The following is a 23,387-nucleotide window of genomic DNA, read 5'->3' as shown; positions in this document are numbered from 1 at the left end:
CCCTCCAGGTACACACAGAACAGTGCCTTTGTGACTCTGTCCCATTTGCCTGAATGGCCTTCACTTCCCACTCTCGTGCTCCCTCCAGACTGGGCTAAAATATGACTCGGATGATATATATTTTTTTCTAAAATAACAGCTTTATTAACATTATCCACACACCATAGAATTCACCCACCTAAAGTATACAATTGAATGGTTTTTAGTACATTCATGGAGTTGTGCAACTATTACCGCAATCGATTTTAGAACATTTTATTACCCCAAAAGAAATTCCATGGCCCTCAGGAGTCCCTCCCGTTTGTCCCCAATTTCAGACTTGGACAATCACTAATCTTTCTGTCTCTATAGATTCACCCATTCTAAACATTTCATATAAATTGAGTCATACAATATGTTGTCTTTTGTGACTGGCTTCTTTCACCTGACATGATGTTTTCAATTGTGAGTCTATCATGCTATAGAATGTATCATTACTTGATTCTTTTTTACTGCCATGTAATAAGTATATATATACACACACCCCACATTTTATTTACCCATTCATTGATAGACATTTGGGGTGTTGTCAGTTTGGGGCTACTATGAATAATGCTGCTATGAATATCCGTGTAGAAGTTTTTCAGTAGCATGTTTTGATTTCTGTTGAGTATAGACCAAGGACTGGAATTGCTAGATCATATGGTATCTCTATGTTGAACATTTTGAGAAACTGCCAGAATGTTTTTCAGCCTGTATGACTTTAAATTCTACTAGCAACGTATGGGGGAGTTCCAGTTCCTCTACATCCTCACCAATGCTTGTTATTATCTGTCTTTTTTATTATACTTATCCAAAGTAGATGTAAAATGGTTTCTCATCTTGGTTTTGGTTTGCATTTTCCTGATAGCTAGGGATGTTGAGCGTCTTTTCACATGTTTATTAATCATTTGTTAATAATGCAGTTATTATTAACATATCTTCTTTGAAAAAGCCCTATGAGGGTCTTTTGTCCATTTAAAAATTGGGGTGTCTTTTTATTATTAATTGTAAGTGTACCTTACATATCCTAGATACAAGTTCCTTATCAGATACAGGAGTTACCAAAAATTTTATCCCTTTCTGTGGGTTGTCTTTTTTCTTGATAATGTTCTTTAAAGGTCAAAAGTTTTTAATTTTGGTGACATTCAATTTATCGATTTTTTTCTATTGTTCTTTGTGCTTTTGGTGTCATACCTACGAAATCATTACCTAATCTAAAGTCACTAAGATGTATGCCTATGTTTTCTGCTAAGAGTTTGATAAGTTTAGGTGCTGGAGAGGATGTGGAGAAACAGGAACACTTTTACACTGTTGGTGGGATTGTAAACTAGTTCAACCATTATGGAAAACAGTATGGCGATTCCTCAAGGATCTAGAACTAGATATACCATATGACCCAGCCATCCCATTACTGGGTATATACCCAAAGGATTATAAATCATGCTACTATAAAGACACATGCACACGTATGTTTATTGCGGCACTATTCACAATAGCAAAGACTTGGAATCAACCCAAATGTCCATTAGTGACAGACTGGATTAAGAAAATGTGGCACATATACACCATGGAATACTATGCAGCCATAAAAAAGGATGAGTTTGTGTCCTTTGTAGGGACACGGATGCAGCTGGAAACCATCATTCTTAGCAAACTATCACAAGAACAGAAAACCAAACACCGCATGTTCTCACTCATAGGTGGGAACTGAACAATGAGATCACTTGGACTCGGGAAGGGGAACATCACACACTGGGGACTATCATGGGGAGGGGGGAGGGGGGAGGGACTGCATTGGGAGTTATACCTGATGTAAATGACGAGTTGATGGGTGCTGACGAGTTGATGGGTGCAGCACAGCAACATGGCACAAGTATACATATGTAACAAACCTGCACGTTATGCACATGTACCCTAGAACTTAAAGTATAATAATAATAATAAATAAAAATAAAAAAAAAGAGTTTGATAAGTTTAGCTGTTACATTTAATCTTTCATCCATTTTGAGTTAATTTTTGTCTACACTATGAGGTAGGAACCCAAGTTCTTTCTTTTACATGTGGGTATCAGGTTTTCCCAGCACCATTTACTGAAAAGTCTGTTTGCTCTCTATTGAGTTTTATTGTCCTTGCTGAAAATGAATTGGCTGTAAATGTGTAAAATCTTTCTGGACCCTCTCCCACCACAGTAGGCCACACCTTTCGCTAAACCCCCATCACATTTACCTTCCTCACCAGACTATAAGAGTTGTTAAGAGCAGTAAATAGATTTATATTTTTCATTGCAATCCCCGTGCCTATGTGTTTGCAACACATAATAGGTTATCACTAACTATTAGTTAAATAAATGGCTGCATGGAAATAAGGTAATTACTCCCAGCTGACTCACAGCCTAATCATCTACAGAATGGAGGGGTGGACTAAGTTATTAAAGTCTTTTTGACCCTTGGTGCCCACCAAGCCATTGCTCTTTATTATGTGAGGCCCTTCCTTCCAGGCCATTGAAATAGGAAAGACTAAAGACAAAAGTTACTTTCTTTTTTTTTTATTTTCTTGTTTTTTTGAGACAGAGTCTCGCTCCGTTGCCCAGGCTGGAGTGCAGTGGCATGATCTCAGCTCACTGCAAGTTCTGTCTTCCAGGTTCAAGCAATTATCCTGCCTCAGCCTCCCGGGTAGCTGGGGCTACAGGCGCGTGCCACCACGCCTGGCTAATTTTGTGTATTTTTAGTAGAGATGAGGTTTCACCGTATTAGACAGGATGGTCTCGATCTCCTGACCTCATGATCCGCCCACCTCAGCCTCCCAAAGTGTTGGGATTACAGGTGTGAGCCACCGCCAAAAGTTACTTTCATAAATTCCATTGCTATGTGGATAAGAAGCATCTTCTGAAAAATGCCAAGGTACATAAAATTATTATTATATATTATTATTACTTTTCAGACAGGGTCTTGCTCTATCACCCAGGCTGGAGTGCAGTGGCATGAACACAATTTATTGCAGCCTTGACATTCTGGGTGTGAGTGATCCTCCCACCTCAGCCTCCCATGTAGCTGGAACTACAGGCACATGACACCACACCTGGGTAATTTTTGGATTTTTTTTTTTTTGTAGAGACAGGGTCATACCATGTTGGCTAGGCTGGTCTCAAACTCCTGAGTTCAATGATCCTCCTGCTTTGAGCTTCCTGAAGTGCTCAGACGACGGGAATAAGCCACCATGTCTCTCATGAAGTTATTCTCGACAATCAGCAGTGGTTGTAGGGGAAAAAGGATTTTCATACCAGTAGTAGTTTTTAAAAATCCATTATCGCGGTTCCCTTCTGAAAATCCTGATGTATTATTATATTGATGGATATGTGGTCACGTTTGCCTCTTCTGAGTTATTGTTTAAGGTGAAGCAGTGTAAACAGGGAAAAAAAAAAGTCCAATTCTTCTTAGTATAAATGCCTTTAGAATGTCTTCCTCTAAAATCTCTCCCATTTTCTCTTCCCACGTCCCCGCTCCCCCCTACAACCGGCTACTTTTCTTTTCTCTTCTTGTTTTTATAACTAAGGATAATTCTAGCATCTTTCTTGCTCTCCTAGCCATTGAAATAAGTCTATGGTATGTCAAATTCAGCATTGAGATACTTCAAACTTCATGTTCTGCTCAAGAAAAATCATCAGTAAGTCTCATTAAGGTTATAGATTAATAAGATATATAGAAAGATATATATCTACATATGGATTTAAAATACATACAGATATTTGATCCATTTGTTAGTCTGTGTTGACGCCGCCTTTAAAATGAAACATGTCTGGTGCTTATTATATAAAACCTTGCATAGCTTAAGTTGCTATACACATAGTGGACCTTCAGTAAATTAGAGAAGAAACACTGATCCTCCTACAGTTCTATGATAAATTTAGTTGAAAATGACACCTTAAGTTTCTAATGCAAACTAGGATATGACAATCACCTCTCCATATGAGTGAATTCAGATTTCTGTGCAGAACATTCTAAGCAAGCTAAAGAAGAGTCCACACCAGGTGCAGTGGCCCAGGCTTGTAATCCCAGCACTTCGGCAGGCAGAGGTGGAGGGATGGCTTGAGCTTAGGAGTTCGAAACCAGCCTGGGCAACATAGCAAGACCCGGTCTCTATAAAAAATACAAAAAGAATTAGCCGGGTATGGTGGCATGCACCTGTGGTCCCAGCTACTTGGGAGGTGGAGGCAGGAGGATCACTGGAACCCAGGAGGGGAAGCCTGCAATGAGCCGAGATCGAGCCACCACACTCCAGCCTAGACAGTAGGGTGAAGCCCCAAATCCAAAAATAACAATAATAAAGAAAGAAAGAGAGAAGAGTCCAACAGAAAAGGTAGCATTTGCAATGATCTTTCGAGTAGAACAATTCTTTCTCTTCCATCTTAAGATCTCCTTAAAAGTTTATTTTTACCTCCCTTGTTTCCTTGGCAGCCACACTTTCTATAAAGATATGAGCATCTCCTTGCACTTTAATGGGAACTTTCATTGACAGCTTGACTCATGAAGAAAGGCTAATACTACTACTTGTATAATTTATTACCATGGAGAGAGGGTGTGTGTGTGTGTGTGAGAGAGAGAGAGAGAGAGAGAGAGAGAGAGAGAGAGAGAGAGAGGTATCAGGACTTCAGTTATAAGTAGAGAGATTTTATACAAAGAAGAATTTTCCATTCCTATAGGGAACTCCAGAAATTTTCAGGGACGGCAGAAGGCAGGCCAGAAATAAAGACCCTGCGGCGTTCTTGTCTTTTTCCTAAATGTAAGTGTAACAAATCCACTGAAGTACAGATGTTAACACCAAAAAGAGTTAAATTAACTTGACCATCTGTTAAGAAGAGTAATATGAAAGCTCTAAACACCTTGCAATTCATTAACACTCATGAGCAGCCTAGAGTTAGATCAGGAATCTCTGTGTAGGGTGTTCTGTCTCACATTGAACTCCAGTGAGGGTCAGGAAAACATGCCGGGGATCTGTAGAACTTCTAAGACAATTGCAAAATTGTTTCTGGTTTCATTTGGATGATTTATTTTAAAAAGAATCCCCAAAGCAAAATCTTAAGATGATCATAATTCTAGGTCATCTGTGGCCAGAACTGCCACAGCTTTTCATTGCATGCTTGCATTTATGAGGGCACCAAGTGAAAACAGAAAGTGAAAGCATTAACTATTAATGCTTTCTCCAGCGGGAATCCACCAATGTATTCCTGATCATCATAAGTTCACATACCTGAGAAACTCTGGCCGAAGAGATTTACTTTCACAGGTCTTGTAAAAGCTGGCTACTCCCCCACAATACTACCTTTGACACTTTGCTGGTGCCTCAAATCTTTCCAATAGGACTGAAATTTTAATTCAGATTGGGGTTTTAATCCTTGTTGCAAATTAGATGATGTCTGTCTTGTAAGTAAACTTAACTCTTTACAAAGCTGGACATTTTATTGTTCTATTACCAATCATAACGAAAATATCTAAAATTACAGATGACAGTCAAAATTCATTTTTATAATCTTAACAAAAGTGTCATGTTTATAAAATGAGAGTGAATAACTGGAAAATACAGAATAAAACTTGAGGCTCCATGCAATTTCTATTGATTTTATGAATATTGAATTCACAATTAAGAGGGGCAAAGAAATATTTCCTGTGTTTCTAGAAACGTAAGAATTTAGAGTTAGAGAAAAACCTTTGCTACCACTTGTCCAAAGCTTCTCACTTCACTGGGAAATAAACTGAGGCTCCAAGAGGCTTGCTCAGGAAGTTAGCTGGAAAAGCCAAATCAGAAAGTCAAGTCTTTGCACTCACAGTCCTTAGGCAAAGTAGTACCCTGTATGATCTGTGTTTCACCTTTCATCAACAGTCATGTGCTAATCTTCCACAAATCAAGATAATTGTCAATTCTTTATTTCTACGAAAACAATCCTATATGACTCTAACACTGTAAATAAAATGCCATTTTATTTATGTTATCTGAAATTTGAAAAATCTTAAGATTTTTCCATTATGTAAAAACCACTACAAACCAAATGAAATACATATGCATACATTCCCAAATGATAACATGACTTCTATACCTGACTGCAGGGCATGCAGTATATTATAAGTAGACAATTATATTGGGATTCTGAGTATTACTGAAACCCTTTTTCTATGGGCAATCTATTATAGCAGAGAAGTGGCCCTTGAAATATGGAGGTCAGTTATACAACAATGCTATGGAATCAAAAGACACATATGTCTTGAGTGCACCCTCCTTTCTCACCCCCATTCCTTTCCTCAAGCTGCCATGTTGAAACTTCTAACCAAATAAACTTCTTCTTTTGTCCATGCTGGGCAACATTTTTTTTTCTTTTTTCGAGATGGAGTCTCGCTCTGTTGCCCAGGCTGGAGGGCAGTGGTGCAATCTCAGCTCACTGCAACCTCCGCTTCCTGGGTTCGAGCAATTCTCCTTCCTCAGTCTCCCGAGTAGCTGGGATTACAGGCGCACACCACCATGCTCAGCTAATTCTTGTATTTTTAGTAGATGCGGGGTTTCACCATGTTGGCCAGGCTGGTCTTGAACTCCTGACCTCAAGTGATCTGCTCACCTTGACCTCCTAAAGTGCTGGGATTACAGGCATGAGCCACCATGTCTGGCCCTGGGCAACATTCTAACCATCCTGCAAGGATGTTATCTTTCCCTCCCAAATTCCCATGCCTTTTGCATTTGGCTGATAGTTACTATGTTCTCTTTGACATACATTTATTGGCATACCTGGCTGACATACTCCTTTCTGACAGAAATTGATTACAGCCAAGTAGAGTGTACATAATATATGGTTATTGAATTAAAGCAACATACGAAGTTTAGGGCAAAAGGGCTCTAAATCTGTCATAGTGGCTGTTCTCAAAGTCTAACTTACTATCATTTTCCCTTAAATGTACATGTAAATGGCCACAGTAAAGTGATCACTATGAAGAATAAGGAGCAACACAGAAAAAATCGTTAAGATAATGTTAAATGAAAAATGCAAAAACCAAAACTAGAATCTATTTATATTTGCAAATATTATAGATACATATGTACACAAAGTGGAAGGTAAAACAGAAAAATAAAAACAATTTGCACTGTTGGGTGATGGAATCACTGGCTTCTGTTAATGTGGTTATGTTTATACAATAAATGTTTTTTTTTTTTTTTTTTTTTTTTGAGACGGAGTCTGGCTCTGTCACCCAGGCTGGAGTGCAGTGGCCGGATCTCTGTTCACCGCAAGCTCCGTCTCCCGGGTTTACGCCATTCTCCTGCCTCAGCCTCCCGAGTAGCTGGGACTACAGGCGCCGCCACCTCGCCCGGCTAGTTTTTTGTACTTTTTAGTAGAGACGGGGTTTCACCGTGTTAGCCAGGATGGTCTCGATCTCCTGACCTCGTGATCCACCCGTCTCGGCCTCCCAAAGTGCTGGGATTACAGGCTTGAGCCACCGCGCCCGGCCAATAAATGTTTTTAAATGTATACATATGTAGTAATTAGTAATATTCATATTGGATATTAGTACTAATATTTCTGGACTATAAACAAAAAGCAAGCATATGTAGTTGTCTTCTCTCTAATGTCTCTCAGCTTGTTGGCCTGCATGGACACATTCAAATAACTGCCACTACCTGGTAGCTACCAGACTGCAGAGTTGGTACCTGAGAAGGCACTTTGCAAAGTTGGCAGTTGGCTGGTGAGTCAACTTTTACAGTCAAAACAAGCATGCAAAAAAAATGTTCAAAGAACCAAAATACATGTCATCCACTGAAACTGAAAATAGAGCAAACATTATATTTCTTCAGGGCACACAGGAATATTCTTAGAGTCCAGTTTACAGTTTTCTACTTCCATCCAAAGGCAAACATTTATTTCTTAATGTTTCTCCTATAAAGCATATTATTTCTAAGAAAGCTGGTTTTGTTTGCTATTTGTACTCTTATCCTCTAAATATACCTAAATTGCTATTTTCAGATGTATTGTCTCTGCTTATACATTTGATTTTTTTAAAAAAAATTATTACGTTGAATAGCATTATCATCTTTGTTGGAAAATCAAATGACAAGTAGAAATTAATAGATTCTTTTTTGAGCATGTTAATTGAAAGCACAGTGTATGAATGAGGTATACTTACACAGCCTCAGAAAACAACTGCCTAAATCATTAACAAAGTGACTAAATGTTAAATGCCCCAATGATCTCCAACTCGGTATTATTCGCTGGATTGATTTGGAACTGCTCCTTTAGACAGAAAAATTGAATTATATTTTTTACTGCTAATTTTGTGATTTTACCAAAATGTGATGATTTTAAATGAAGAAAGTAATTCAGCACAGTGTTTTAGAAAAATAAGTTCAATCAATAACTTAGACTTTTATTAAATGAACATATTTTAAATTATTTGCATAATCCAATAAATCCTACTTGTCCCATTCAAGCATCATCCAGGATAAGAACAAAAGAGGCTGATTTATTAGACATATGTGAGGCTGAAGAATTTTCTCAGAATTCTTGATTAGGCTGTGATAAGAACACAAATTTATCTAAGTATGCTGAACAATGCTTTAGGGCATACTTAGGAGAAGATGCTATAAAAAAGCTTTATTGCATCACACACATGGAACCAGATTCTCCCTCTCATGGGCTGTAGCCAGCATGAAGTTCACACTACATTAATTTGCACTTGTCGATATGCTGCTTTGCAAGTATTCTTAAGGCATGTTCGAATGTGTACTCTGACTCCTCAACTAGAATATAAACTCCCTACGGGTAGGATCTGGGTCTCCTAGTTATTACCCCCACAGTGCCTAGCATACTGGTCTGGGTAAGCCAAGCCCTCTGGAACTGCTGTTGTCTTCGTGAGGAGCAGGGACAAGAATGTGCTAAGCCTACAGACTGAAAGAGGGTGTGAAGAATACTGGAGAGCAACTCTGTCATCACCAGGACCGAGTGATTACATGTACCAAAGGCAGGCCCAAATGGCCCTTCTCCCAGTCATTTTGTAGAGGGAGAAGTGAGACTGCAGGTGGTACTTGGATAAGTTTCTGAAGTCTGGCTCTTGAGAAGTCATCCATTATCTTAGCATATTCCCCAAAAACCTTCTGAAAAAGAGTACATAGCTTTACAGACACAAAGCAGAGGATAGAACGGAAGAGGATTTTACTGTAATCTGTAAGTGCTAGGTTTCAAGTAGAAAAGACTAACACTGCTGTTATCCACTTTTAAAAGACACAACAATGTCTTTCTAGGACGCTTCCAGAATCAAATAGAAGACTGGACCTCAGAGGTCCATCAGCTGGGTCTTCGGGTAAATCACATTGCTGCTACTATTTAAAACTAAAAATTCCAGGGAAAAGGTTCCATGGCCTGTTGCAGCAATTTCAATCTTCTTACTGTCAGAAAATTCTTGTCTCAGGCTATTGTGATTTGTAGTTGCTGTAGTTAAATCCCTTTGTTCTTGTTCTGTCCATATTGAAGACTCAAATCAGGTGTTTAACTTTTTCCTTGAAATAATCTGTCAAATCCTTGAAGACGTGAAGCAATGTTGAAGTCTTCTCTAAGCAAAAGGTATGATTCTTCAACTTTTCTTTATTGCTTTTATATTTCTCTAAATTTAAAAAGGACTGACTTAGGCCAGGAGTGGTGGCTCACGTCTGTAATCTCAGCACTTTGGGAAGCCGAGGCAGGTGGATTGCCTGAGCTCAAGAGTTCAAGACCAGCCTGGGCAACATGGTAAAATCCTGTCCCTACTAAAAAACAACAACAACAACAACAACAAAATAGCCGGGCATGGTGGCGTACTCCCATAGTCCCAGCTACTCGGGAGGCTGAGGCAGGAGAATTGCTAGAACCTGGGAGGCAGAGGTTGCAGTGAGCCAAGATCTCACCACTGCACTCCAGCCTGGGCGACAGTATGAGACTCCGTCTCAAAAAAAAAAAAAAAGAAAGAAAAAAGGACTGACTTTTAGGGCTTAGAGGCAGGCCTTCTTCTCCTTACACAAAGCCATACAATATAGATGCACTTCTTCCAACAGTCTAGTTAGTTCAACTGAATTTAGGCGATAATTTCTGTGTTGCTACACTCCATCCTTCATGTCAGTGTCCAAGTGCTGAATCACTGCCGTAGATATGAGCAACCCTCAAATCCTTTTTTTGCCCTCATTTTTCCGGCCAAAATTTTTGGATCTATTTCTTTTGTAGAGATACCCCACCCTGAATATTTGCTTTGATTGCTCCATTAAAGTCATTTCAAACTTGATGTTTTCTACTCAATAGTAGCCACAACTCCAAAATTATAATTTATACAATACCAGTAAAAAAAAAAAAAAAAAAAAAAAAAAAAGCTTTCTATATCAGCCTTATCTCTGAAAAATAAAATTACAACCAACCTAAAAACAAAATTGTAAATATAAAATATAAAATAATACTGTATTTACACTCCCATCCAAGCTACTAGTAAGTCATGTGACACTAATAAGAGAATGCCATGATTATCAGTGATACACTCACTTGGTAATGCCATTAGATTTTTAAGAGACCAAAGATGTGGCCCATTTGTTGTACTGCAAAATACTCTAAAACCATTGTTATTATTTAAGACACATGGGTCTTCAAACTCAAAGCTCAGCATCCTAGTAACTCAGAGGAAACTTAAAAAATACAGTTGTATTTCTATACTCAAGGTAGGGATTGACAACTTTTTCTGTAAAGGGTCAGACAGTAAATATTTCAGGCTTTGTGGGCTATATGGTCTCTACTACAGCTCCTCAAGTCTGCTGTTGTTGCAGGAAGTAGCAATAGGCAATATAGAAATGAGTAGATATGGCCGAGTTCCAATAAAACTTTATTTGTAACACAGCTAGCAGGCCAGATTTGACCTATGAGCTGTAGTTGGCTAACACTTTTTTATGAATACTGGGCACATTAGCATATTGAATATGCATACGTGTCTGTATATGTAAGTGGGGTATATACACACATATTAGTATGCAAAATCTCCATTTGCCCAACCCCCTGGTCATGGCAGTTTCTTGGGCACGTGACCAGTGCAGTCACACGTGCTGTTTCAAAGGGAGCTTAGACTTGCAGTTTAACACTCTGTGGTCAATGTCTTGAAATTATCAGCAATTTTATCTTAGAATTGTGGTTTTTTTTGTTTTTGTTTTCCAAAACAGAGTTTGACTCTTGTTGCCCAGGCTGGAGCGCAATGGCACGATCTCAGCTCACCGCAACCTCTGCTTCCGGGTTCAAGCGATTCTCCTGCCTCACCCTCCTGAGTAGCTGGGATTACAGGCATGCACCATCATGCCCAGCTAATTTTTTTTGTGTGTGTGTATTTTTAGTAGAGACAGGGTTTCTCCATGTTGGTCAGACTGGTCTCAAACTCCCGACCTCGGGTGATCCGCCCACCTCGGCCTCCCAAAGTGCTGGGATTACAGGTGTGAGCCACTGCCCCCCTAGAATTGTGTTTTGTAGGTGTACTCTGACGGAACAATGGAGACTGAACTCCTATATCTAGTCTCATCTTTCCACTGCCTCAGTGCAGCCCTAGGCAGCTCTCAGAAATATACTCCTCTCTAGCTTCCTTTATCCCGCCCTGCCCTGCTGCTGGGGTGGGGTCCTCCACCCAGGGTGGGACCAGGGCATGTCACTGGGGGAGGTGTGTGTTCTGCTGTGTCTTTTGCCCCTGGCAGAATCCTGAGTGTGTGTTTAGAGAGGACTGAGTCAAGTGTGCCCATCCCTGGCATCTTAGAGCCGGACAGGGAGGTAAGAATTCCCGCCCCAAGCTGGCAGTACCACAGCACACTCAGTGGATTCTGTGCAGAGCCTCTTACCCATCCCTGATCCAGACAGCAAATGTGTTGCAATATGGAGACTGCAGTCTCTCAGGGGTCACCTGTCTGACTTCCTTGCGGGGGGGGGGAGAATGACCCCCCTGCTCTATGCTGGGACATGGTGTAGATCCTGTGGCTAGAGGAAAGAAGAACCCAGAAGCTGACAGGCCACATGTGCACACCCAGTCACGGGCACCTGTGGGGTCTGCACTCCCCCATAACTATCATCCCTATGCTGAAGAAGCCTAACATCAAATAGCAAATAAAAAGAGCCATGTCCAGCCTGGGTTAGTGAGGGAGGAGGGGCAAGAACAGACAGACTGAAGAAGAAAGGAAAATATTTTATATTTTAGTTCTTTTTACTATCACTTCTTTCCTGCTTTCTGAACAAAAGGGTCTTGTATTTTCACTTTGCACTGGGTCCTAATCAAAGGTTAGGGGCTATAAAGAATCATTTTCTGAGATTCATTTACCAAAAGGGAAATTGACAAAAAACTCTATGTATGCATCACTGATTTCAGGTCAGCTCATCCGTGCAATGTTAGCGCTTCCTGCAACATTTCCAAATCTTAAATACAAGGCTCTGAAATTAATGATGAATTTGGGGTTTCAAATGCTAGGAAGCTCCTTTTGGGATGTGATTATCAGGAATGCTGCGTGGTAGCCATTTCCTTCAAATAGTTTGCTGTAGGATTAATTTATGCCTCTTTAGAATGATAATGAGCCATTTTATAAAAATAAAGCACAATCAAAATATTATGTACAAAATGTAACAGACAACAACAAAGAAAGATGAAATTTTACTAAGAGTTCTGTTTATTTCCTATTAAAAAGGGTAACACCAGATCATTCTAACACACAAAAACATACTTGTTTTCCTAATTTGAATAAACCAACTGTAAAAGAAACATTTTTGAGACAAAGAAATGTGAATATAGGCTGGGTGTTATTTGATATTAAAGAAGTATTGTTAACATTGGTAGGTATGATAATGACATAGTATGTAAAAATATCCTTCATAGATCCACATGGGTATTTATGAGTACAATAACATAAGGTCTGAGATCCATTTAAAATACTTCTGCAAAAGAAGAAAAAGAGGTAGAAGAAGAAGACAGAAACGAAGAGGAAGAAGATGAAGACGAGAAGGTGGAACAGAAAAAACACGACAAAGAAGATGAAGGTGACGATGAGGACAGAAGTGGAGAGAAAAAAAGTAAGGTAGATGGAATAGGATTGTGGAAGAGGATTGGAAAAATGATGAGTGTAGGTGATGGAAATGTGAGGACCCATTACAATATTCCCTGTACCCTCATATATGCTTTTAAATTCCCCTGATCGAGTGTGTGTATAACCATTGCCTAAAAAATTTTCTAATAAAAATCACAGTGCATATTTCACATTCTCCTTCATACCAAATGCCTTTTTTTTTCTGGTGCAAGAAGCATCCTCTGAGGCTGACAGGAATTATCTAAGCTGAAGAGATACAAAGGAGTTGATGGGAGGGATAATCCGCCCATCGGTTCCTGACACAATATAACGAAGAAAAGAAGAAAGTGGGTGGAAGAGGCTGCCATTGTTACTCTCCTAACCTTTCCTTCTAATTATGCCAGAGCCAAGGCTCAGGTCACAAGGAAAATTATTTTGGTGGTCAACCATTTGCCCTATTTTGTATACATCAAAAAGGCTCTTGTTCTCACACATTCCAATCTCACAGTTTCCCACCTACTTAAAAAATGTATCAAGTGGTCAGATGAACTAAAACATGAATAAAATGACTATATTATGAAGAACACCTTGTTTGCAAACCTACAGATAGCCTGCTTGTGATGCGGAATTGTAAGATGCACAACACTTCAACATTTAATCTACTTTCTATTATTGTAGGCATTTCAGATAAATGCTCAACATGCCCCGCTTTTAAAAGTTAAATGTAAATTTCTCTCTTGAGTGCAGATGGTGGCCAAGCAAAGTAGTTCTTTGGTCTCACAGACAGAAGGTCAGGTCATGGCTGAAAGACCAAAGAACAATTGCTGCTTTGCTCCTCCAAATCATCCATGGAATGAGACACCACTACTTTCTTTTCTGAAACTGTCTGTTCAATACAAAATAGTTAAAAGAGGACCTATAAGATTTCCTCACATTCTGTTGGGAAAAAAACGGTAACAAGCACATCACATCACATCACATCACAAACATCTTGTAACTGTTCAGAGGTCTTATTCCTAAAGCTGTGACTCTCCTAAAAAGGCAGTCTCTATCTAAAAACATACCACTAAATGTCATTATGAAAACTACTATTGACAGAAAACTACTGTTCTCAGAAAATGTTTACAAATCAAAACTGCTCCTTGTAAATCTGGCAGCTTTAGCCTCCATACCATCACGGATTAATTAAAATGAGATTTAATATTGTAAATACTTCTAATATTGCAAATGCTTCTAAACAAGTTATTCCTTTACAAGTGATATTATACTCTTATTGTTCCTGATGGGTTTTTTTTCCTCTAGAAAATTATAATGGAATTTTAAATAACTGAGACTCTTTCCTGACGTATTTTTCCAGTTAGTCCAAAATATTATGCTGTCAAAATGCTCTCAAATAATACAAAAGACCAAAAGTATGCCAATATGATTCCTTTAAAAAAATTACAATATATTAGGAAAGAAAAGTTATCTGTGATAAACTCAGTAGACCTAGGCCTTCAGTCCCTGATAGAAAGCATTTTCCATTCCACTATCAGGCACGCCCCCAACTGGATGAAATAAAATGTTTCATTATTTGCACATGTTAATAATTAAAAGTCTTCTGAAAATTTAAAACTCATTACCACAACACCAAATACAGTGGTTCAAAGGCAGAATTTTACTTTGGTTGCCAAGATTTTAATTTAGTACTAAGGATTTCAGTTATAACTTGAAAAGCTTTTTGTATTAATCTTCATTATCACTTTTGTTTTCAATACTTTTCCCAATTGTCTTTGCATCATTTGTTGTAAAGACTTCATTGGCTCAAAAGAGAAAATACGTTGGAAAATATGATGAAAAACCTGGAACTAGAAACATATTTGAAAAAAATTTATTTGGAGCAACCTCCTTCTAAATTCTAAAACAATTATTTTAAACTATTGACCCTAAGAACCCAGTCTTATTATTTTCATTGAATAAACAACCTGCTTTCATTGAACATAGAGAATGAACACCTTCAAGGTCCTGTACTGTAACATAAAAACAGAAAATCAAAAGTCAGCCTATTAGAACTGCCTCTCTAAAAACTTTAACCATGTTGTCAACTAAAATTCGAGTATCTACTTCATCTCAATAAAGATATAACATAAAACATCTGTTCAAACTGAAATTAAAGTACGCAGCTTTTATCCACTAACATTTCTAATGTCACCGTATTTAGGCTTCATGAACAAACGTATTCATGGTTATCTCAGTTAAAACTGGTTTCACTCTGCCAACAATCAATTTGATTGACATATTTACATATCAACTCATCTCATCTTACGAATTTTAAACTTTTTCATTTAAAATTGGATTCAAGTTGGCATCTTTCAAGAACTTTATGTATGTATATTTTAGGTTCAAACTGTGCATTAGAACATTTCTTTTTACTTTTGTAAGTAATAGATACACATATCCAAATGTATATTTATGACCTGTCAGATTGGAATTGTGTATGCCTGCTGTTGTATTCTCACCATTTCATGTGAAAGGTGATAATTTTAGGCAACTATAAAAGAAATTCTCCTAACAGTATAAACTGGATCATCCCATTAGTTAGAAACAATACAAATAAATAACTTAGGAATAAAACAACATCAACTTGAGAAAGAATGTTACTCATATCTATAATTGCTGCAATTATGCTGTGTCCTCTCTTACCTGATCTTTAATTTCAAGATCCCTGTTAGTTTTTGCTCTGAACTCTCTGTGCTCCTTTTCTGCCTCATCCTTCTCCATGTTGGCTTTATTCAGCTGATAGCGCATTTCTCCACACACCTGTTAGATTGTAAAAACTGGATGATTACCTGCTGGAATCTTCCAGGCAATGCCTGCAATTAGATCCTTTGGTGCCCCCTAGAGGTCATATGGATAAAATACAACAAAACTTTTCTAAGAATGCCATTTTCTACTAGAATACTCAACGTAGACTGTTAAGATTCAGAAGCAACATCAGGGATTATTAATTCTAACAACTTGAAATTATAGATAAATAAATGCATAACTAAGGAATTTAAGTAATGTGCCCAAGATTATTTTATATAACGGTTTCAATTGCATATTATCAACCAAAATGCACTATCATCTAACCCTTAAATAGGTAAAGTTAGCAGTTAAAATGTTAAGCTATGTTATTATTCATTCACATTGATACAGTTAAACATTCACTCTATCTGACAAAGTTTTCTTTTAAAGATTTAATCAGTTATGCTCTTTAAAAGGAAACGTATACAGGAATTTTTGTCTGCTGATAGACATACTATTGATATTTAGGTCTGTAGTATCCAGTATTGACTGCAAGGCTTGCAGATGTCATCTTATCATACACAATGCCAGGTATTCAAGTTAAGGAAGATTTTCTGGCAAAAACCATAGACTGGAACTAAGCAGACTATGCACTTACGGCTGTAACATTCAATATAAAAGGAAATAATTGTAATATAGCATCAATAATGAACATACATGGTATCTTAAAAGTGTTGCGTACCATCCTCTATACTTAACACTAAGAACTTTGTTTTATTTATTTTTTCCAATCTAGGGCTGCTACAGACACGGAAATATATTTGAAAGGTGTTATTAGCAGATAAATCTAAACAAGCAGATTATGGGCCTTTTGAGAGAACTGAGAACCTATGGAAAGTTCAGTGAATGTAGAAGTCAGCTAAGCTGGCTTCTAATTTACAAATATATGGCTCTTAATATATTATCTCATGGTTATGCTTTCTTGAAACTTTTCAAGTATTTGGTATTTCTCCAAAAACAACAATTTTGGAAACTTTAGAAATCAGTTTCATCATTACTGAGGTATCAGAACAGACTAAGGCATAAAACCTGTATGCATTTAAGCTGGGCATAGTGGCGCATGCCTGTAGTCCCAGTTCCTCTGGAGGCTGAGGCGGAGGGATGGCTTGAGCCCAGGAGCTCAGGACTGCGATGCACTGTGCTACTGTCTGTGAATAGCTACTGCACTTCAGCCTGCGCAATACAACAAGATCCTGTCTCCAAATAAACAAAACAGAACTTAAAAAGTAACTTTAAAAATAATCTACGTTTAAAAGCTATGGTGACAAGACAGAAGAAAAAGTCAACAGGCTTCTCCCCAATGGCCCTCAGAAAGCTAGAACAATAACAAACTTATTAAAAATTCTGTTGACAGTTCAAATGCCTTCAGTGTGCGAGAGTTTATTCTTCCCATTTCAAAAATTATAAATTTATAAAAACTATTCATTTTAAGCCTAAATAAAAATTACAAATTCAGAGTGACAGGAAAAAAAATGAGAGGAGCCATATTTTATTTTCTTTCTCATTTGTTCACTATTACTATTTATTTCTATGAATAAAATGGAATAAAACCCTGAATTGATAATGTCAGAAGATAATGATTATACAACCATGATGTTTAAAACCCAACACCAATACAAACTTGTTAGGTAAAAACTGTTTAAGCATCAGGTTACATTTAAAATGATTTTATCCCTTCATTTTACTCCTACGGTTCCCTGCTTTACTACTTTCAGTTCAGCATTTGCTACGTTTATCCACAACACTGAAATTCTTTTTCAAATACATTAGCACATTAAATTGAACCAGAGCTACATTATCTCCATGTTGGAAGCAACTTCAAGGCGATTTAGTCTAATCACTCTTCTGATGCATACATATGTCCTTTCAGCTAGTTCTTGAGACAGAGAACTCTCTCTCTGCCGTACCGACTTCAACAGAAAGCTGCCTCTCTATTAACAGCTGAAAACTGTCTTATCATAGCTTTCACCTATAAATCTAGGTTAAGCATTCCCATCCTTCTAAACTAATTCCTTCACTTCCACCCTATCTCCACACAAAAATGTGAGCGTCTTACACTTTTACATTAGCTAATAGGAATTTTAAAAAGCAAATGGAGAATTATAGAAACTCAAGAAAAAGGAGAAAATGGCTCCCTTTCCTAATATATGTTAAAATTAATTTTAATTACTGAATTACACAGCAACAATGGCATTACAAATATGTCAAAATTTTGGAAAATACATGGAGGAATAAAAGGCAACATGGAAGGAGTATTTTAAGCAAATTATCTATATATTTAGTGGTAAAAAATAAATTGATTTTATCAGTTTCTTTGTTTTAAAGCAATTAACTATTGAAGTCTAGATGGACTACTAGTATTTCTTAGAATATGTATCTTAATCATTGCCAGTAAAGACTATTAAACATTTTAGTTCTTGATTCATGAACCAGCGACGCCCATAGCACAGACAATGTAGTATTTTCAAGTATAAATTTAAGCACCAATACAATAAGATCATGTAGTATTAGAATCTTTATTTTAATGACCAAGTCTGAAAAGGAGTAGGAAGTGGAAGATTTTTTTATGTCAAGTATACCTTTTAAGTTGTAAATATATGTCTTTGGCAATTATTGTAAACACCAACCCTATGCTATCTATGGTAAAAACAAGGTACTGCTAATTAATTTAGAAAAATGAGATTTATCAAATATTCAATAATTGAAGTAATATAACTCTTATTTATTTGTAAGTCTGTCTCCGCCACTCAACCCTTAAGCTCTTCAAGGCCGTGACTTGTGTCTAATTCATCCTTGTACATGTAATACCCATTAAGGGGCTGCACACAGTAACTGAATGTTTGCTGAGTAACTGTTAGGTGGCCTTTTATCATTCTTGAAATCACAAAACTTTTCTACTCCAAACTTCCTCCTGAGAACAGTAAGAGTTTTGTACATTAGGAAAACATTTTTCAAAGAAAATATTTCCTTAAGTAACGATTACACTAAAATCTCTTTCCGTACCTTTGTGACCTCCATTTCCCGAGAAGCAAGCTGGCTTTGAATTTCCTCTAGTTGATTCATAGCTGAAATCTTTTCCTTTGTAACCTTTTCCACCTGGGCCTCCAGTTGGGCAATATTCTGAGACAAGATCAACATCTGTAAGGGAAAATAAAAGTCCTAAACAATAATGTCATTTTACAAAACAAATACCAAAACTTTCTTGAATTAATAGCATCTCAGCATAGTCACTGGGCTCTGTGAGCCATTTTTCTGTGGATTGGGTATGTTCATTTTTCTCCTTCCTCTATTCACCTATGCCCAGTGAACTGAAATATGTACTTCTCTCCTATTCATCCCCCGATCTCTAACCTTACTTTGAAAAATGTATAACAAGGTGATAAAAACAAGGTGTTGGTTGAAACCCTAAGGTGACAGATATCAAACACCCAATTAAGTTATGAAACAGCATGCCACAGATACATTCAGAGGAGATACAGAAGCAGACAACTCTTAAACCCTTCTTCCACATGGAGGGTATAAAAGGACAGATGGGGAGAGTTAGGGAGGAAGTTCTTTACAGAGAGCAACTGGTCTGCTGTGGGTCCCACTACCCTTCCCCCAAAACCAACAAAGACGAGGCTCTGTGCAGTGCCCTTTGTTGGTAAAACCCCAACTGAGCCCCTATTATCTAGTTCTCCCTCATTTCTCCTATAGGTTTCAGCTCAGCCATTATCTCCAATCCTCTAGGAAGTCTTCCTTGACTCCAGTTCCCAGCACAAAATAGGTGACCCTTCCCATGTTCAGGGTTGATATTCAGCTAGTGTGCACCGGAACAGTCATGCCTGTTGTTTATAGCCTGTATCCACTCTCACTATTTCCCACACTGTAGAGATTAATATTTTGAATATCACTATGGCATGTGCTCCTACAATCTCAGTATATATACCTCCGTCACACCACGACCTCTGTGTACCTCGACCACAGTACTCATCCCACTGTTTTTAGTTGTCTGTTTCTTCATTAGAGTAGAAGTTCCTCAAGAGGTACCAAATATTTGATGAATGAATAAATAATTAGAATAAATGGCTTTCCAACGGACTCTAAGGATATTAGGTTCTCAGTTTTTCTTCTCAAGATTAGAAATGCTTTCTAGATCTTAGATTTATCTTTTATAGCTTTTGGTTTCTAATTACGTTTTGTTCTTTTCCAGGAAGTCGCTCTTCTAGGCTCTTAATTTCTTACTGTACTGGCAGTTTTTAAAATGTAGAAGCAGCAAAATATATAGGAATATCTATCAATTTTTATCTGTTAAAACAAGAACTGGTCCCACATTTTAAATAATGATGTTTGAAATTTACCATTGTATGCTGACATGGGTGTGAATTCAGTTTTATAACTTAAATCAATTACTAAAATTCTATGATAAAAATCAAAATCAACATTGAACCAAAGTTGTAGTAAATTAAGACCCTAGATCAATCAAACAAAGACAGGTGTCTGCCTTTGAACTACAGAACTAGCTAAAGTTTACCCTATGAAAATAATTTAGGCAGATATATTAATTAATTTTTCTGAAGGTAGTGGAGAATTGTATATTTGACTTATGGTTGTTTAGATGTCCCTATCATCAAAGGATTGTCTACAAATCTAATTTTCACATACAATTAGTTTTACTAATAACAAACTAAAAAAATATTCTTGAGCACATTACAATATAAACCTAAGGTTGAAAAGAAGTTAAATATAACAAATCAAAAATATCAATTTAATTTCTTAATTTAAAATTTTGAGTTCATGAGTACACATATCATGAATGTGTAATTATAGCTTTTCTGGAACCATATGACAGCAACAAACTTCAATTACCAGCTACTAAAAATCATATTTTACTTATTTATGTGGACATACATAACTGACGGTAAACATCGTAACATTGTATGGTTTTTGAAGTAAATATACTTTTATTTTGCTAATTATAAATTCTAGTCCATTTCTCTTCTAAGGCATGTCACAAATCTCTCCCGTTCCTTAGGATTCCTCCCTCTGCCACCCGTCATTTCCTTACTTTGCCCACTACCTGTCTGCTACCTCCTGTCGCGCACTTTCTGAGGTCTCCCCTCCTGTTGTCACACCTTCTTTTTCCCCACGCCCACCATCTGGAAGTCAACATTACACGGCAGGAGCTTCTCCATCCACATCTGTTGCAGAGCCAGAAGTAACACAGACACAGCTGCAACACTGCTGGATGTCCAGGACGTTGACATCAGGTAAGTCCTTTAAACTTTGACAGGGGCAAGGAAGAGACAAGGACACCCAGGTTGGGAGAGGTTGATAGAAATTTCTGCAGAGCAGTCCCTAGTGTATTGAACATGGTATGAAGCTGTACTCCCTATGCAAGAGATAAGAATTAAGGATTTTAACAATGGATACTGTCAAGGAAAGCAATTGAGAAAATGTGTGGACCTCAGGGGGTGCTCAATAAATAAATGATCAATGACTGAATGAACTAACAAAGCTGAGTGCTCAGTGCAACCAAGGACCATTAATGAAGATAACACACAAACTCACAGCAAGTACTGTTGATGGGGAATGATTCAAACCTGTCTAGGTAGAAGGCATCTGTTCTCCTACAGTTTCCCACACAAATGGAATTTTTTAAAAAAAGAAAAGTAAGGGAGGAATTAAAAAAAAAAAAAAAACAGAAAGAAAATCTGTAAGTTTCACAAGTATTCCTACTGTTAGGAAAGCAGAGGTTCTTGTTCTAGCACTAACTTTAACTACCTAGCACTTACAATGTTATAATTAATTGGTTAGTCATTATGTTCTTGTGCCAGGCAGTGTGATATGCATTCTCTCTTTAAATCCCCTTAGAAAGGCCGGGCAGCGTGGCTCATGCTTGGAATCCTACAGCTTTTGGAGGTTGAGGCAGGAGGACGGCCAGGAATTCAAGATCAGCCTGGGCAACATAATGAGACCCCATTTCTACAATTTTTTTTTAACTAGCCGGGCACAGTGGCACATGCCTGTAGTCTTAGCTACTCAGGAAGCTGAGGCAGGGGGATTGCTTGAGCCAAGTAGTTGGAAGATATGATGAGCTATGATCACACCACTGCATTCCAGCCTATGTGACACAGTGAGACCCTGTCTCTAATAAATAAATAAAAAATAAATCCCCTAGAGAAGGAATTATATCGAATTAATTTTATTTGAAAAAATGAGATTCAGAAAACTAAGTAACTTGCTCAAGTTCATTCAAACTAATAAGTAAAAGGTAAAGCTGGGCTTTATATAGAAGTCTGTCTGCTTTTACTAACATGAAGGGCCAAGAATTCTATCCAATAAGGCTCCTTCTCTCTTTCTCTAAAACGGTAGCCACAAGCTAAAATTTATTAAATGGCCATGGTAAGTTAGACATTATATCAGATATTTTCTAAACATTATCTCACTTAATTCTATCAATTCTTGATGTATTAACTTCATTTACTCCTCTGAAACTTAGAGAGGTTAAGTGAATTGTTCAAGGTCACAGAAAGGTCAAGCTGGATTCAACTCTAAATCCTTTTACTTCAAAACCATTTTCTGCCATTTCCTGATGAGAGCTGGAACCTCAGTGCTAGGACCACTGTCAGCTCTTTATTCATACATCTTTATTTAGAGCAGGATCTTGAGACAAATGTCAGGGCTTCCTAGGGACAAAAGCATCTTCAATGACTCTAGTTGAGAAATGTGTGGTATTGAATACAGACCTAGAAATAAAGTCACACACATACAACCATCTGATCTTCGACAAACTTGACAAAAATGTGCAATGGGGAAAGGATTCCCTAGTCAATAAATGGTGCTGGGATAGCTGGCTAGCCATATGCAGAAGAATGAAACTGGGCTCTTACCCTTCACCATATTCTGGTGTTTGCTAGGTTTGCTGTTTGCTGTTTGGTGTTTGCTGTTTGCTATTGATACCATTCTCTCTTATACAACACTCAGTCCTACATGGGCCTTGGGAAAGAATTGATGACTAACTTCTCAAAAAAAATTGCAACAAAACCCACAAATTGACAAGTGGAACCTAATTACATTGAAGAGCTTCTGCACAGCAAAAGAAACTATCAATAGAGTAAACACACAACCTACAGAACGGGAGAAAATAGTCACAAATTATGTATCACAGAAAGGTCTAATATCCAGAATCCATAAAGAAAGTAAACAATTGGCCGGGCGTGGTGGCTCACGCCTGTCATCCCAGCACTTTGGGAGGCCGAGGCAGGTGGATCACGAGGTCAGGAGATCGAGACCATCCTGGCTAACACGGTGAAACCCTGTCTCTACCGAAAATACAAAAAATTAGCCGGGCGTGGTGGCGGGCGCCTGTAGTCCCAGCTACTCGGGAGGCTGAGGCAGGAGAATGGTGTGAACCCGGGAGGTGGAGTTTGCAGTGAGCCGAGATCGCGCCACTCACTCCAGCCTGGGCGACAGAGCGAGACTCCGCCTCA

General features: G+C 37.9%; 1 protein-coding gene across 14 annotated transcripts in view; it reads right to left on the bottom strand.

The window, feature by feature from the left end:
• Positions 1-23,387, bottom strand: part of SDCCAG8 (SHH signaling and ciliogenesis regulator SDCCAG8) — a 246,249-nt gene that overhangs the window by 143,897 nt on the left and 78,965 nt on the right. For 13 of the 14 annotated variants that reach the window (XR_012091314.1, XM_007989963.3, XM_007989969.3 and 10 more), the window contains 2 exons: positions 18,919-19,053; positions 15,772-15,888 (listed from right to left, as the gene is read on the bottom strand). Coding sequence is in view for 13 of the 14 variants with exons in the window: in XM_007989963.3 (XP_007988154.2) it covers positions 15,772-15,888; positions 18,919-19,053 (252 nt within the window). In the remaining variant the exon portion in view is untranslated. Of the gene's footprint in view, positions 1-12,678; positions 14,937-15,771; positions 15,889-18,918; positions 19,054-23,387 lie in introns of those variants that run through there. The other variant, XM_073011886.1, reaches the window with a different exon arrangement.

This window comes from Chlorocebus sabaeus, chromosome 25, assembly GCF_047675955.1.
Source record: "Chlorocebus sabaeus isolate Y175 chromosome 25, mChlSab1.0.hap1, whole genome shotgun sequence".
Classification (NCBI taxonomy): domain Eukaryota; kingdom Metazoa; phylum Chordata; class Mammalia; order Primates; family Cercopithecidae; genus Chlorocebus; species Chlorocebus sabaeus.
Note: the sequence above shows the minus strand (reverse complement) of the source record. Positions and strands in the feature narration are given on the sequence as shown.